Genomic DNA, 16202 nt, shown 5'->3' on the forward strand with positions numbered 1-16202 from the left:
GCTAATCCCAAACAGTCCAGCTCCGAGGAACACAAACTTCCATGTAAATCAGAAACAAAAGCGCTTTCTGAAGGCAGCGCTCACCCCTGATGGGAAGAATATTAAAGGCAATGAATATAGAGTGAATAATTTCACCGCGCTCTGTAGATGAACTGCCGGTGGTGTTTCACCTTCGTCATGTGGTCTCTCAGTGTCAAGGGAAAGCAAATGCACTAAACAAAAGAACATCGGGAATCCGAAACACCAACTCATAACGAAAAGATTGCGGAATATACTGCAAGCAAAACTCCCGCAAGACGACTCCTGAAGGCGTCGGTGCATTAAGAATTATTCCGTGCAGCAATGACCATCTAGGAAGAGCCAACTGTACGTGTCGCTCCACCACACAACTTTTTTTTATATTGTTTTACCTAAATTTCCATTACCTCTTCGTTACAAGAATACTCTGTGGTTTTCACCTGATCTGCTTCGTCCAGCAGCGATAGCAGTAAGTAAATCGACGACAGTATCATTAAAAGTAGGTCAGACACAGAAATCGGAGTTACGTGTAGGTCATGTTATTCTGCTTTCAAATGCAGTTCTCCGGCTGGGGGTAGTGGCGTACTCCCACAATCCAAGAGTCTGGGAGGCCGTTGTTGTGGGAGAGAGCTGGGAACAACTACAGATTCGGCCGTTTCATCAGCTCAGGAACGACCGCGATGCCCTCATCGAGCTCTGCAGATTGACCTGATAGCAGAGCGGAATTTTCGGCTAGCGGTGGCTCGGGGTTAAGAGAAGTCGAGAGCAATGAGCAAAACTGCATCGGGAAACCGAAACAGGCGACTCATAACGAAAAGTTTGCGGAATGTACTGCAAAATCAAAACTTCGAGAAGACGAACTGTGAAGCCGTCGGTGCATTAACAATCATTCCGTGCAGCAACGATAATCTGGGTAGAGCGAGGCGTGGGTGTCGGTCGACCTCACAACAGATTTTATATAATGTTCACTTATTCTAAATTTGCGTTTCCAGATCATCAGTAAAATACTGTGTGATTTACACCTGCGGCTAAGCGCAGCACATGACTGATGCCTCCGTTCTTGGTATCACCATGCAGAGCTGCTGCTCACCCAGCGTTCTCCCTGGCTGTTGCAGCTTGATTGTTTTTATCGGTGTCTTTTACTATAGCATCTTCTAGAGTCGGACGGAGCTAGTAGCCGATGCCCTTGCTTACGCAGGAAAAATCTGTTGCCACACTGGGTGTCCAGGTAGTACAGGAGCAGAGCCGTCGTTTCCGTGGTGTAGCAGTTATCACGTCTGCTTTACACGCAGAACGTCCCCGGTTCGATCCCGGGCGGAAACACGACTTTTTTAAACCCCTTTTCGGATTCAATTTCCGAGATAACGTCACGTCTGCGTATGCAGGGATAATAAATGTCGTGTGCTACACGGATATCGTGTCATTTTACTGTCAATTACTCTAGCTCCCATAGTGCCCCGGTATTCAGTAACTCAGAACGCTCGTAGCTCCTTTCTGGCCGGCAAAATTTATAATCCATTTCTTCAGGACTACTTCAAGTGCGCTTCATACTGGCTTTCCTGAGCTCACTGTTCTCGCCTTGTCACAGCTCTGTTGAAGTGTGAAGGTAACTAATAGTGAGAAACTCTTAACTACGCTCAGTCTTGTATCCCACCCTTTGGTTGTCGTCGTCGCTAATCAGATGAAGGTAGACTACTCCACGATTGAGGTTCGTCTTCACTGACGGTGCACATGTTCTGCAAAGACAACCTTTCTTTTCCATTGCATGCAAGATTACTGTCGTCTCTTCTACTGCAATCGACTTATGTAATTTACCGGTGTCCGATTCTTGCCGTATCAAACGGTCCCTTCACCACCGTAGTGCTACACAAAGCGTGCTGCGGCAAGCATCTGTTCTTCATTGCAGCGCTGCAAACGTGGGTGAGCTCCACCTACTCTTCAGCACGGTCAAAACGGCAGGGCTCGTCTGGGATTTGAACCCGGGACCTCCTGCACCCAAAGCAGGAATCATACCCCTTTTTTGTGAAATTAATGCCCGGGAAGACTGTATAAAAATTCATTCGTTAATTCACCATCAATTGTCGTCACCAATATTCTGAGACATGATTCAATATTCCTGGTTTGCCTCAAAATTATCAGAAACTCAAAACTTTTCGTAAATGTTAATGGGGCATGTTTTTGTCCTGATTTATTGCAAACATCCTGTGACTGTAAAAAAAACCGCTTTTATATGTTGCGCAAGATGGCCCAAAAATTTTTGCTTTGTTTGTTTTTACGACAATTACCACTGCGGTTCTTGTTTATAGTTATTATATGTATAAAAATTTAATGTTTCCCAGTCGACTTTGTTATTCTGATTAAAAACCCAATGTTTCTCCTCATATACTTTACAATGAAAAATGGAAAACCCACCGCCATGAATTGTGTTGGTGGACAAAAAGAAAATAATTTTTATTCAATAATGTAACTAATTTGTTAAAGATAATGTAGGTTTTGGAAACTTACTGAATAATTGGCGGAATAACAAAAGAAAATGAAACAGAAGAAAAAAAAAGTGCCAGAGGAGGAATCGAACCCGAGACCTCTGGCGTAAGAGTCCGAGCCCTAAACATCTTTTTTTTTATTTTTTTTTTATTTTATGTTTATACAAATGGAGAAAAGAAAGGCCGTTCCTCTTCGTCTACAGAAACAGAATAATAGCAAGTCGTCCCGTTACGACAAAGGATGCTCCATACTATAGCCCGCTGCGAATTTTCGATGACTGTCTTCTCGTTGCTGTGTTGTTTCCGTTGTTTGTTCAATCTCATAAAAAAGGGAACTGGGAGGAGGTGCTATGGTTGTCTTCTCATGTCATCGATAATCCAGCTGCGAGGCGGATTATGGAATGCGCTCCAAAGAAAATTAGAAAAATATTGCCTATATTTAGGGTTCTTAACGATCGCACAATGTCGTTCGTTGAGGTAATATCAAAAATCGGGTACTGTCTTTTCGCCGAATATGTAGTGAACAGCATGGCCGCTGATCCACGTCATAGAGTTCGTTTTTGCTCTTGGGGAATAAATCTTATCGGGGAAAAGAAGTGATCGGGTAGTTATCCTGTCGGGAGTCGTGCGTGTGAGAAAAGCCAATATCTGACGCACCAAATACCAAACGTCCTTTGCCGACCCGCATTCGAAACGATGTTCATCCGTGTCAATCACTTGGCATGTGGCACACAAGTGTGAATCAGCGAGGTGGATGTGATGTAGAAGAAAGGGCCTGGATGTCCGATATCATCACAGGGGGTGCGAGTGAGATTGGTCGTAAGGCTTCCAGTAAGAGACATGTGAGGCACGTCGGACTTCGTCGCCACAGTTGCAGGTGACAGCTGACGAACAGGGCCTTCGCTCTGTTCTTAACATGACAAAGGCCTAAACCTCCTCTGCTCCTCGAAAGGGTTAGGGACTCGTAACGAATCTTAAACAACATGCCCGTATTAACGAAGGATCCCAAAACCGCCAACATGCGGTGAGCCAGGGTAGGTGGTATCGGGAGTATCTGTGCAAAATGGGGGATACGTGACGCCAAATAGACGTTAGCATACCGTGTCCGTTGCAGGAGGTCTAGATGTCTCAGACGGTGGTCACTTATTCCTGCTCTCATCTGATTCAATAAACGCCTGTAGTTAAGGGCTGTTGAACGGTTCATGTCTGATGTGAAATCAATGCCAAGACAGCGGATTGTGTCACTGAATCGTAGCGGTGCGACGCTCTCGTCGGGTAGGCCTCTGCCTATAGACAGTGCGTGTGATTTGTGGAGATTGAGATGGCTCCCCGATGCCGCGCCGTAGGTCGCCACCCACGCCAGTGCTGCACGACCATCGTCATTATTGCGAAGAGGGAGTACCAGATCATCTGCATAGGCAGTGCAGCAAAAAGTGTGTCCACCAAGGGACATCCCAGTCAGGCGTTGTCGGAGGCCGCAGAGGAGTGGTTCCAAGACGAGGGCGTACAATATCGTCGAAAGAGGACAGCCTTGTCGCACCGATCGCTGGATCTGTATCGGCGGCGTGAGACGGCCATTATATAACACCTTGGACGTCGCGCCGCGTAGGAGACGCATCAGTACATTAACTATGACGTCCGGATACCCTATGTGTCGCAGTACCTCCATCAAAAATGTGTGGTCGACTCTGTCAAAGGCCTGGCTAAAGTCGAGTGAGGCCAAAACCCCAGGCAGTTGGCGAGCTTTGGCTAGCGCGATCATATCTCTCTATATCGGCACAATGCAGTGCAAATGTTATGGTCACCACCTAACGATGCCTGGTCCTGCGACACAACACATCGTACTGATCGCTTTAGGCGTGCCGCCAGAAGCCGGGTGAAAATCTTCAAGTCACTGTTGAGTAAGGTCAAGGGCCGATAGTCACTGATCCTGGATCCGCCTCGTGGTTTGTGTATGGGCACAATCAGACCTTCTAGGAAAGCCCCAGGGATCTGCGTCGTGGGAGACATAAGATCGCGGCAAATATCAGTCCATGCTGGTGCCAGCAGTTGTTGATACGTCCGGTAAAATTCCAGAGGAAGGCCATCAGGTCCTGGGGACTTATGAGCAGCCCCAGCCTGTATTGCTTCAATGATTTTCTCTTCCGTTACATCTGCAGTCAAATCCGCCGCCGCTGTCGGAGAGATGGTGCCATAAGTGAGTTGAAAGACTTCGGTGATCACCTCTGGGGGATGTCGATGTTCCGAGTACAGCCTAGTGTAGTGAGCATGAAGGGCGTTTCCTATGTCGCGCTGGGTATCAAGGCGTCGTCCGTCTTCCGTCGTGATAACTTGGATCAGTGTCTTGCGTCGGCGCCGTCGTTCTGAAATGACGTGGTACATGGACGGTTCCTCCTGTGCCACTCTGTCTTGAGTGCGCGCTCTGACGATCGCACCCTCAAGGTGTCAACGTGTTAATCTGATGATCTGTGCCTTGGCACGGTTCACCGTCACCTGCTGTGCAGGTGAGTACGACAGTGTTGTACATTCCCTTAAGATGCTGTAGTAAAAGTCCATGGTATGTCTCTTCCATGCTGCAACATCTCGGCCGTAGCCTATCAAGGTCTTTCGGAGTGCTGGTTTGGCGCAGAGTAACCACCACGACAGTGTAGACCGGTAGGTGCCACGCCGGCGGCTACAAGAGTCCCACGTGTTCTCTATAAGGCGGCGGCATTCCTGAGAAGCAAGGTGGGCGACGTTCAACTTCCAAGGACCACGGCTGTGCCATACCTTCTGGCGGCCGAGGGTAATAGCGCAGATGTAGGCTTCGAGGTCAGAAAAAGCTGTGAGCCAAACTTCGGAAGCTCTTGTCCCCATAGCTATTGAGCGCGAGATGTAAATCCGGTCGATGCGGCTGGAGGAATGGCTGGTGTAGTGAGTAAATCCGGGCCGATCGCCACAAACATGTTCCCACGAGTCCATCAATTGAACATTATTTATAATTGTCGTAAGTTCTGCGCAGGGAGAATGATGTGGTCACTGATCCTTAGGTGCTTGGCTACAGTTGAAGTCCCCTCCGATTATCAAGGCGTTCTGACGGCCCATAAAGAGGGGCGTGGTTGTATGAGTGAAAAAGGTAGATCGTTCGCGACGCCGACCAGATCCTGACGGTGCATAGATGTTAATAAGTTTGACTCCTTGGATAGTAAGAGCCATGCCTCTGGCATCAGGGAGATACTCGATGTCTTCTGCGGATATATCTTCGCGGAGGAGGATCGCCACACCACTGCCATTGGCAGACGCATGTGAGATCCAAGTCTTGTAGCCATAGGGTTACTTGAAGTCTGCGACATACACCTCTTGAAGGAGTGCAATGTCGATGTCTGCTGCGTTGAGTAGATCCTGTAGCATCGCTAGTTTATGTCGGGCACGTATGTTGTTGGTGTTAATCGTCGCTAGACGGTACGCTTGGTCAGCCAGGTCGGCAACTGGGTTGTGTAGGAGGCCAGGTGTGGGTGGCAGGGGCAGCCCCACAGAGGCTGACGATACAGCCGCAGTCACTGTGGTTGGTTGGTTCTGGGTACAGCCGAGGGAGCATCTCTGCCTTCGGCATCCTCCTGGTGCTGTGGCTCATCCTCGACATCATCCGCCCAAGAATCAGATGCAGCAATTGGTAACTGTTGATTAGTGCTGTCAGTAGGGCGCTTGCGCGCATGTTCAGTAGCAGAAGTGATGTTGTCAGACCGAGGCTCAGAAACTGCATCCGCCGTAGCATCGTGATGGGAAGGGTGAGTTGTGGTGGTAGAATCCTGAGTGTCGTCCGACGCCGGATGTTCGTCCGGGTCACACATCCGAAGCAGGCAATCATCGGATGGCGTATGGCGCCGTTCCTTGCGTTTTCGAGGGGTCCGTTGTTTCCGGACATGCTGTTCTGTGTCAGAGTGCGGGCGACGATCATCTGATGCGGTCCCCATTGGTAGGAAGGCAAGGGTCGGGACAATTTCAGTTTCTACTTCCATCTTCTCTTTAGGCTCGTCTTGGTGGCACAATTGATCACCGTCTTGAGGCAAGTCTGCCGATGACGTCGTAGAGGGGGATATGCTGTCTGCCACACTGTCATCGACCACTGACTGCAATATGGTGTTACGATCCTGGGCAGGAACAGCTGTTGTGGTTGCAGCCGCTGCATACGTGATGGAGAGTGAGGTAGGCGTCGCCGGGGATGGAACGTCACCAACCGGTGTCTCAGTCAGTCGGCGTTGAATGCAGGCCGATCGGACATGTCCTTCCTGGCCACAGCCGGCGCAAGTACGCGGTTGTCCGTCGTACATGACAATAGCTCTGCAGCCGCCAATTACTAAATAGGATGGCACATGCTTCGTCAGTTCAATCTTAATTTGTCGCACTCCGTTTACGACGGGGTATGTTTCAAACGTTTGCCATTTTTCAGCCAAGTGGCTTAGCACGTTGCCGCACGGTTTGAAAGCTGTCATCACAACATCTGGCGGGACTTCCAATAGCAGCTCGAAGACCCTCAGAGTGCGAAGGCCTAATCCAGCGTGGTCGATCGTGACAGCTCCTATGTGACTATCAGAATGCTTAAACTTAAGTCCATTAGCGTGTCGGCACACAACATCAGTGCACGCCTTTTCATTGATCAGTTTTATGTAGACGACACTTTGTGTTATAGAAAAGTGGATCCCAATGATTTCTTGAGGTGCAATATGAAGTTCTTCCCGGATGAAACATTCAATGTCAAGTGCTCGAGGTCTTGCGTAGTCCGCTTGAAATGTGATCTTAATTGTGGATTTGCGATACGAGTGCGCCATGGCACTACCGGACGCGTGACACTCGCCGCAGCGGAGGGTAAATAGTAAACACTCGCGCGCGTGGTGCGCTAACAGGGGGACACAGGCACGACGACCTTGCCCAACCGCTGCTAACAGCGGACTGGATCCATGCTAATCTTCTCTGTATCGTTCCAATTTTAGTATATGTACCGCCGAAGCGAGTACATCACCAGGGTGCAGATGGCTCAAATGATACATGAAACTCTTTCAGAACCGGCTACTTGGTTTTTGTGCTTACCTGGAAGGCTGGAAATGCGCGGAACAGCCGCCGGCATGCCAGTAGTTGCCACAGGTTTGCACAAAACGCAAAGGCTCGTCCGGGATTTGAACCCGGGACCTCCTGCACCCGAAGCAGGAATCATACCTTTTTTTTATCGTTGTATTTGGTCGTGGCGGACGTCGCAAGACATCCTGTTCAAGTTCGGTAGTTGATCCTTCCAATCAGTTTCTTTATTACAGAGGCCAACCGGCTCTCTGACCGAACACGCTGAGCTATCGTGCCGGCTTGCTGCGTCAACTAGAGCTGAGCAGCCGGCCGCCCGGGAGTGTGTCCCAGGGGCCCGCGCAACCCCTAGGCCAACGAGCCTGTTCGTAACGGCTAAGCGCTGCACATGACACGCCTCCGTTCTTGGTATCACCATGCAGAGCTGCTCCTCACCCAGTGTTCTCCCTGGCTGTTGCAGCTTGATTGTTTTTATCGGTGTCTTACTATAGCATCTTCTAGAGTCGGACGGAGCTCGTAGCCGATGCCCTTGCTTACGCAGGAAAAATCTGTTGCCACACTGGGTTTCCAGGTAGTACAGGAGCAGAGCCGTCGTTTCCGTGGTGTAGCGGTTATCACGTCTGCTTTACACGCAGTACGTCCCCGGTTCGACCCGGGCGGAAACACGACTTTTTTAAACCCCTTTTCGGATTCAATTTCCGAGATAACGTCACGTCTGCGTATGCAGGGATAATACATGTCGTGTGCTACACGGATATCGTGTCATTTTCCTGTCAAATGCTCTTGCTCCCATAGTGTACAGGTATTCAGTAACTCAGAACGCTCGTAGCTCCATTCTGGCCGGCAAAATTTATAATCCATTTCTTCAGGACTACTTCAAGTGCGCTTCATACTGGCTTTCCTGAGCTCACTGTTCTCGCCTTGTCACAGCTCTGTTGAAGTGTGAAGGTAACTAATAGTGAGAAACTCTTAACTACGCTCAGTCTTGTATCCCACCCTTTGGTTGTCGTCGTCGCTAATCAGACTGCTCCACGATTGAGCTTCGTCTCCACTCACGGTGCACATGTTCGGCAAAGACAACCTTTCTTTTCCATTGCATGCAAGATTACTGTCGGCTCTTCTACAGCAATCGACCTATGTAATTTACTGGTGTCAGATTCTTGCCATATCAAACGGTCCCTTCATAACCGTAGTGCTACACAAAGCGTGCTGCGGCAGGCATCTGTTCTTCATTGCAGAGCTGCAAACGTGGGTGAGCTCCACCTACTCTTCAGCACGGTCAAAACGGCAGGGCTCGTCCGGGATTTGAACCCGGGACTTCCTGCACCCAATGCAGGAATCATACTCCTAGACCAACGAGCCACCTGCCGGTAGCAAAGAAGGTAATCCCAAGCAGTCCAGCTCCGAGGAACACAAACTTTCATGTAAATCAGAAAGAAGAGCGCTTTCTGAAGGCAGCGCTCACCACTGATGGGAAGAATATTAAAGGCAATGAATATAGAGCGAATAATTTCATCGCGCTCTGCAGATGAACACACGGTGGTGTTTCACTTTCGTCATGTGCTTTCTCAGTGTCAAGGGAAGGCAAATGCACTAAACAAAAGAACATCGGGAAACTCATAACGATAAGATTGCGGAATATACTGCAAGCAAAACTTCCAGAGGACGACTCCTGAAGGCGTCGGTGCCTTAAGAATTATTCCGTGCAGAAACGATCATCTAGGAAGAGCCAACTGTAGCAGATTCACCAAAACAATATTTAACATTTTTACAACTTTAATGCAATTTATTCTGTTCTTATAGCTTAACTCTATACAAAATCTGTGTTGCATTTTTACACAAAATAAATAGTCGATACTACCAAAACATCGGTAACCTTCTTTGACAGCTGACAATAGACTAAATATCCGATGAACCTAACACTGTACACATACCTTTCAGACATGTTTACCAACATGATGACGAAAACGTTCTGTGAATCGGACTAATACAACACAAGAAATTGCGAGTTCACCGTTGCTTTTTGTACAATCCTGGCATAGCAAGAATTATTTGCATTTCAGAGGAGCCCATCAAAGAAAACTTCTACTTCTTAGCTGAATGATAACGTAAGAAAAGGCTTAATTTACACAGAACAATTGCACTGTTTCGTGTTAAAAATCCTATTGTGATACATTCTTCGATTTAGGATGACAGAAGACGAACATACATTCAGATGAACAGGGATCTGGTTCTATATTTGTAATAGATATGTGAATCAGGGCATATGACTTCCATTCCTTCGTTAATGTAAATTATTTAGTCAACAATGTTGAGTTTAGGAAGAAGGCAGTCGTCCTGTGTATTTCGTATAGTGTAAACTCATTGGTCTAAAAAATAAACGCTGTCAGACATACCTGCACACTACGTCGCCACTGAATAGCGCGCCCAGCGGATGCGCCGCCACAACTTTGTCAAACAGCCTATAGAAGCACTTCGTGACAAAGCAGGGTAGGCAGAGTAGGGACTCGCTCTCTCATATACAGAGCCTGGATTTTAATTAGTACTTAAAAAACAGTGAAATATGCAGGCATTTATGACCTAAAATTTATATAAATATGACCTTAAAAAAATAAAATATGACTTAATAGAAGTTCATTTAAAGCATTCTTGTTTGTTTATTTAATTCTTTTTCACCATAAAGTAATACAAAATTCACTTTGCAGAATATTGTAAGTATAGTTCTATCTTTCTGTAGGGTTTGTGGCTCATTTGAACCTATTTCTTAAATGTCTGAATGTTTTATTTTCTAAACACAAAGTACAGTGAAAATATCATCTATCGAAACAGTAAAACCATGTTTTTATTTCTACATAGTATTTAAAGCGTTTCACATTATTTAAGACTGTATGTCAATCTTCAGTATCTGCAAAGTTGCTCTGGATCACAAGGTGCATTTTCAGGTTTTCCATTGTCAGAGATCTACGGTTGTCGCTTAGGATAGTTTTGTACCTGGAAAAGTTCCTCTCCACTTCACAAGACGTCACTGGAGCGTATTTGAAGGCAGCCAGGTCACTGGAGTTCAGCTTTGTTTCAGTATCTTCAAATGTTTCCCTGAAATACTGTCACTAATTTTGCGCAGTGTAGAATATCTGCGATTCCGTTGGAGAACACTTTGCAATTTGGTTTTCACTTTGTCAGCCACGTGACCACGAGCCCGACCCAACTCACTCTGCACATGTTGCACAATACTCAGGGCCTCACATAGCTGAGTGCCAACAGCTTCCAGTCGTTTGATGGCTTTTGATATCACTGAAAAATTGGCATTGATGTATGCCAAGTTTCGAGACAATGTATCTGTAAAAACTTCTTTCACAATTTTGATAGCACTTGATTCATCGTTATCAAGCTCACAGAATATTGTCTTTATTTGGGTGTAGTTGGCGCTGTAATACTCAGCAGCATTAAGCCAAGAACCCCATCATGTAACAACAGGTTTAGGTGGGAGGGGCGTTGAAGGTGCTTGTTCCTTGAATTTATGCACCCGTAGTGGAGCCTTGACATAGATTTTCTTGCCACAGGAAATTAATTTGTCCACGTCAGGGTAATTTTATCGCACCTCTTCGGCAACTCTGTGCAACGCAAGTGGTGTACACCATACTGGGGTAGAGAATATGAAGCCCTTTGGCTGCTTTAGCCATATATGAAGCACCATAACGTTGTCTCTTTTCACACCATCCGGCCACAGTAGCTTCAGAGAGTTGTCAAATAAAATATCAATTGTCGAATTGTTTACTCTATCGAGAGCTTCACACGTTAGTAGGAACATATCTCCATGGTCATCAACTTTTAGAACACCTACAACAACATTTGCAATATATCGCCCACTAATACCCGTAGTTTCATCTATCAAAAGCCATATCTTTTGCTCAGCAATAGTAATTCGTATTTTGTTGAGCACATCATTGTAGCATACGGATAAATAGTTCTTTCTCAGTGTAGATTCATCTGGAACTGGATGTGTTGTGTAAGTCTCCAAGAACCGTCTGAAGCGTGGATTCTTCAGCTTTTCCAATGGGATGTTGCAGGACACCATCATCTCACACAAATCCTTGCAGAATAATTGCACGGTTCAAGATTGACCTGCCTGTTCAAATAACAGCGTTTGCATGCTGTTATTTTCAGCACTTCGTTTCACACAGCTGCTGTGTTTAGCGGTATTACAGTGTTGTTGCACATTAAAGTGCTTTTCTGCACTAACTTTAACTTCACACAGTTTACAAAGTAATATTTTCCCATCAGTACTAAAGCATTTCTCTCCAAATTCTCGAACATATCCTCGCAACTTCACGCTGTCGGAGCACCTTTGCTTTAGGCATGTTGAACAAGGCAAAGGCTGTATTCAAACTGGTTACTGGGAACACCGGTGCGACTGCGATGATTATTACGGCAGAAGCCGCCTTTGTTGGCTCTGAGAGCGTATTGTCGACTCTGCGCAACAATGTTTGATGTTCGCGAAAAAGACTTGTGGTACACCGATTTTCTGCTACAGTCCTGAGAAATAAAGCTGTGTACTAATTTATCTGTTTATCTTTCATAATAGCACGTTATATATTGTCTCATGAGCAACATATTCATTTTCCTGTTCGTGTGTCCCGTAATATACGAGAAAAACGGTATATGCATTTTTGGCAAAAGTTGATGGAAATATGACTGACCTATGGTATTAAAAGTTAGCCGCAATATGATCTATTACTAAAATTTGTTGAAATATGACTTTATATGCACAATCAAAATACATTTTTCCGCACTAAAATGCCTAGATTTGTGTATAAGTTGTTCTGAGATTCACCCTATAGTTCAGAAAAAAATATGACTTGTCATTAAAATCCGGGCCCCACTCATATATTTACCGACAGAGCCAGCGAATTAACGTGACGTGATATCGAGTATGAATACACCCTGACGCGCAGGGGTGCCGTTGATGGGTAGTGAGAATCGATATTGTAGTTCGCTCTTCGCTTAAGGGTATAAAATGCCGCAAAACAGTTCTGCATCTGCACACTGCAACTGACGTAAATGGTTGAAGATTATACTCACATAAAAAACACACCCAACGTTGGGAGCAAGTGTTTATATTTATGAAATCCAAAGATCATGCCTAATTCTTGAATTTATAAAATTCAGCTTTTGTAAATTGAATCCCAATTAAGGTCATTGGCGACAGGAGCGGTAGAATAGCTCAAGTAGGCTATGCCAGTACACTCTTCAGATAGATTTTCATGTTCTATGTTTTGTGAAATACTCGTAGGAACATCTGGCTTGTATTTCATCCAATCTTTGGTAGAAGCTCTCTTTTCGGTGTTCAGCTGGAAGATCTCCGATAAATAATAGTGGTGCAGAAGTAGAATCAGGAATACGATTATGTTTCGAACGACAGTGGTTCGTGTTGAGTTACTGAGAAATTCCTTTAAGCGAGTTGCCAGAAGCAATGTGATAAGGTGCCTTAGCGTGCAGTGCTCCAAAAACAAGCATATATTGAGGTATGTTTTGTAAGAGAAATAAGTGTACGGCGCTGTTTCGTAATTTTTGACAGAACATATATTATTCATGGTATCCATGGTTGCAATTTTAGTTTATGAACCCCAAGTGCATCTATAAACGGCACAGTCGGGTTGAAGGGAACGTAGTTTTTCAATTATCAGCAAGTACATTTGAAGGACATAGTCCCTAGGTCATGAGACGTTCACGCCGCCACCGAATGAACAACGAGATTTAGTTTTAGAATGTATCCTTTCCTCTCATATTTTCTTGTTTACCATCCAGCCTTCTTGTGACACTGTTTGGGACTAATTTTTTGTTAATTATTTGTTCCCATGGATCAAAACATTGTATCCTGCCAGCCTGTTGTGATAATTTCCGGTGCTGTGTGTCACAAATTTAGTTTGTACTTTTCATTTGCCATATGTTCAGAGTTTAATTTATTTCCATCTAACAAATGCCATGTCCAATTTTTGATGTGTACCGAACTACACAAACATACGTTGAGATGTTGCCTCAATATAATTTTTTGTGACTCAAAACTGTGTGACATCAAATAATTGTCGCGAAGGTGGTTTTTCTGTTATAATTAGCCAAGTGAAAACGTTAAAAGTAAAGCAGTTTCTTGTTCCAGGTTTGGAAATACTTCCTTTACAAGACACGCTATACTAGTATGGGACAAACCACAAGGATGCTTGCGTTACTTCAGCTCAGATCTTCCACCTCACAACAAAGTTCTTCTGCCTGCACTGTCTCCCACAATGGAGATGGGAACAATAGTCAGTTGGGAAAAAAAGGAAGGTTTGTGTCTGCCAGTATTCTGTGTTTTGTGCATATTACAGTGATTGAATATGGATCTTAAGCTGAAATTGTTACTCTACAAACTGCTTATACTAAATGGCAGATTCATTTAAGAAAAGTCAGATACATATTCAAACATTAGAGTGTTCAGGGTTATATCTTCCTGGTGCCCAGTAGACAATATGAGCAATGCATCATTTTAGATAAAATTCTTCTGCATGTGAATGCACCAGATTATGAAATGCACGAATGTTTCCTCATGACAGGGTGTATACTACTAGTCTTCTGCCTGTAAAGCATGTTATAGAACATGACTTCTATCCCTGTCACAGGATGGGGAAGGGGAATGGCGTTTTTTTTTTTTTTTTTTTTTTTTAAGCCAAATAAAAGATTGGTCATTGAAACAGCTCTCACTCTAGGCATGTTTTATGGTGTGCATATCTACAGAGAGGGTAGATTTGCTGTACTGTACATGCATTCATGTCAAAATGGCCAACTGTTCTTTTTTACTGAAAACCCTTCTCTAGTTTTCTCAAGACTGCCATTGGGATGGAATGTCCACAAACAATATAGATTTGTCTTGAGGTTATAGTTTACATTATAGAACTTTAGTCTTTCTGCCAGCTGAATAATCACATGGCAAAGCACCTAAAGTCTTCATACAGGTTAAAAGTCATTTGAGAACAAAATTGATTATTAGTTGATTGGTTGATTTGGGGAAGGGGACCAAACAGCTAGGGAAATACAGAAGTGCCAGATTCCACACGTCTGCTTTGACCCATGACGTCACAAATATCGCGGAAACGACCATACACTAAGACTCCAATACGGCACCTATGATGTCATTAAGTAAACTTGACCACAAACACAAAAATACATTGAAAAACAAACACACACACACACACACATTCCACAAAAACCCCAATGAAATTAACGGGACAAGTGTGGGAAGTTGGGGTTTTTTTGGGTGGGGACAAAGTAAATATAAACAAATTTAGACACACACCACCATACCAAACCACACAAAACAACAAAAAAAACAACATAAAACTCCCCAACTTCCACTAAACACAATATCCTCTGGAATCGGACACTCCCCTTGACCTATATAGCTCAACAGCAGCTCCTGATCCCACAAATTGGAAATGAACACTTCCCTTGACCTATATAGGTCAAACGAAACTACTGATACCAAATCATAAAACCCTAAGCTACAACCACATTCACAATCATCACTACCTCAAAAAACACAACAAACCAACCAAATTGGAATCAAACACTTCCCTTGACCTATTATCCATACATCTCCACATACAGCCGTCCCTGGTCCAAGACACCGAAACTTTAGGAAGCCTCATTTCTTCACGACATACTGAACATTTCACGACTTCGTCCAGAAATCCGAATAGTGGAAGAAATTTTATTATAGACAACGTACTGTCCCCCATCATTGCCGACAACCGAAAACTGTTGACTTTGTCAGTCATATCCATACCTACCAAAGACACAAAAAAAAAGCAATTTACCAAAATTCACACACGACGAACAGAAAAAACTACAATAACGTCGAAATAACAAAACTAAAAATGTTAACTCACTGAAAAATAATCTGCTGAAAGCACAGTCTCGATACTACACACATGCAATGCTATCACACAAATGAACCCCATATGCCACATAACACGCTACCCGTAAACACACCACCAGAGAGAACCACCAACCGCAACAATACGCCACCTATAAACATGCCACACACGCAAACTAAACCAAAAACATCACCTAACACCACCAGAGAGCGCCACCAATCACATCAAAACGATACTTACAAACATTCCATGCTCACAAACTAAATTCCGCTCCGTTGTGACGTCACATACCACAACAGCCTTACGTCACGGGTCATAGCCGACGGGTAGGATCGGACACTTCGGTCAACCCACAGCTAGGTCATCGATCCCATCGGATTAGGGAATGATGTGGAAGGAAGTCAGCCTTGCCCTTTCAAAGGAACAATCCTGGCATTTGTCTGAAGCAATTTAGGTAAATCATGGTAAAACCCAGGAGGGACAAACGTGGTCGGTAATAACACTGATGCTTTCAACAAAGTACCCCCTCTCATTGATAATAGGGGAAGGTGGTAAAGGATGTTCAGTAATTTGCAGGTACTTTTGTATTCTGGCAGCAGATTTCTTCAGGATTTTATTAGTGCAAGATAAAAATTCATTCACATAAGAGTATTCTTCTTTTGATAATTCTCAATGTCAATAAAAAGTGTGCACAATTCAGTTCATGTGTTTTAAATTACAGAACGTAGGGGTGTGATTGGAA

At 44.7% G+C, this 16202-nt stretch overlaps 1 protein-coding gene, 1 non-coding gene and 1 pseudogene across 2 annotated transcripts in view; 2 read left to right on the forward strand and 1 right to left on the reverse strand.

Moving 5' to 3' along the window:
• The first annotated feature begins 1268 nt into the window (after window positions 1-1268).
• Window positions 1269-1341, forward strand: Trnav-uac. Its single transcript has one exon. It is a non-coding gene; the product is annotated as a tRNA-Val (tRNA).
• Window positions 1342-7436: 6095 nt separating this feature from the next.
• On the reverse strand, window positions 7437-7495 carry LOC124596756 (annotated as a pseudogene).
• Window positions 7496-12826: 5331 nt separating this feature from the next.
• Window positions 12827-16202, forward strand: part of LOC124595828 (dihydrolipoyllysine-residue acetyltransferase component of pyruvate dehydrogenase complex, mitochondrial) — a 76551-nt gene continuing 73175 nt past the window's right edge. Inside the window, exons 1-2 of the mRNA XM_047134726.1 lie at window positions 12827-13075; window positions 13708-13874. Coding sequence (XP_046990682.1) covers window positions 12957-13075; window positions 13708-13874 — 286 coding nt within the window. The 5' untranslated portion in view covers window positions 12827-12956. The remainder of the gene's footprint in view (window positions 13076-13707; window positions 13875-16202) is intronic.

The sequence above is a fragment of the Schistocerca americana genome, chromosome 2, assembly GCF_021461395.2.
Source record: "Schistocerca americana isolate TAMUIC-IGC-003095 chromosome 2, iqSchAmer2.1, whole genome shotgun sequence".
Lineage (NCBI taxonomy): Eukaryota > Metazoa > Arthropoda > Insecta > Orthoptera > Acrididae > Schistocerca > Schistocerca americana.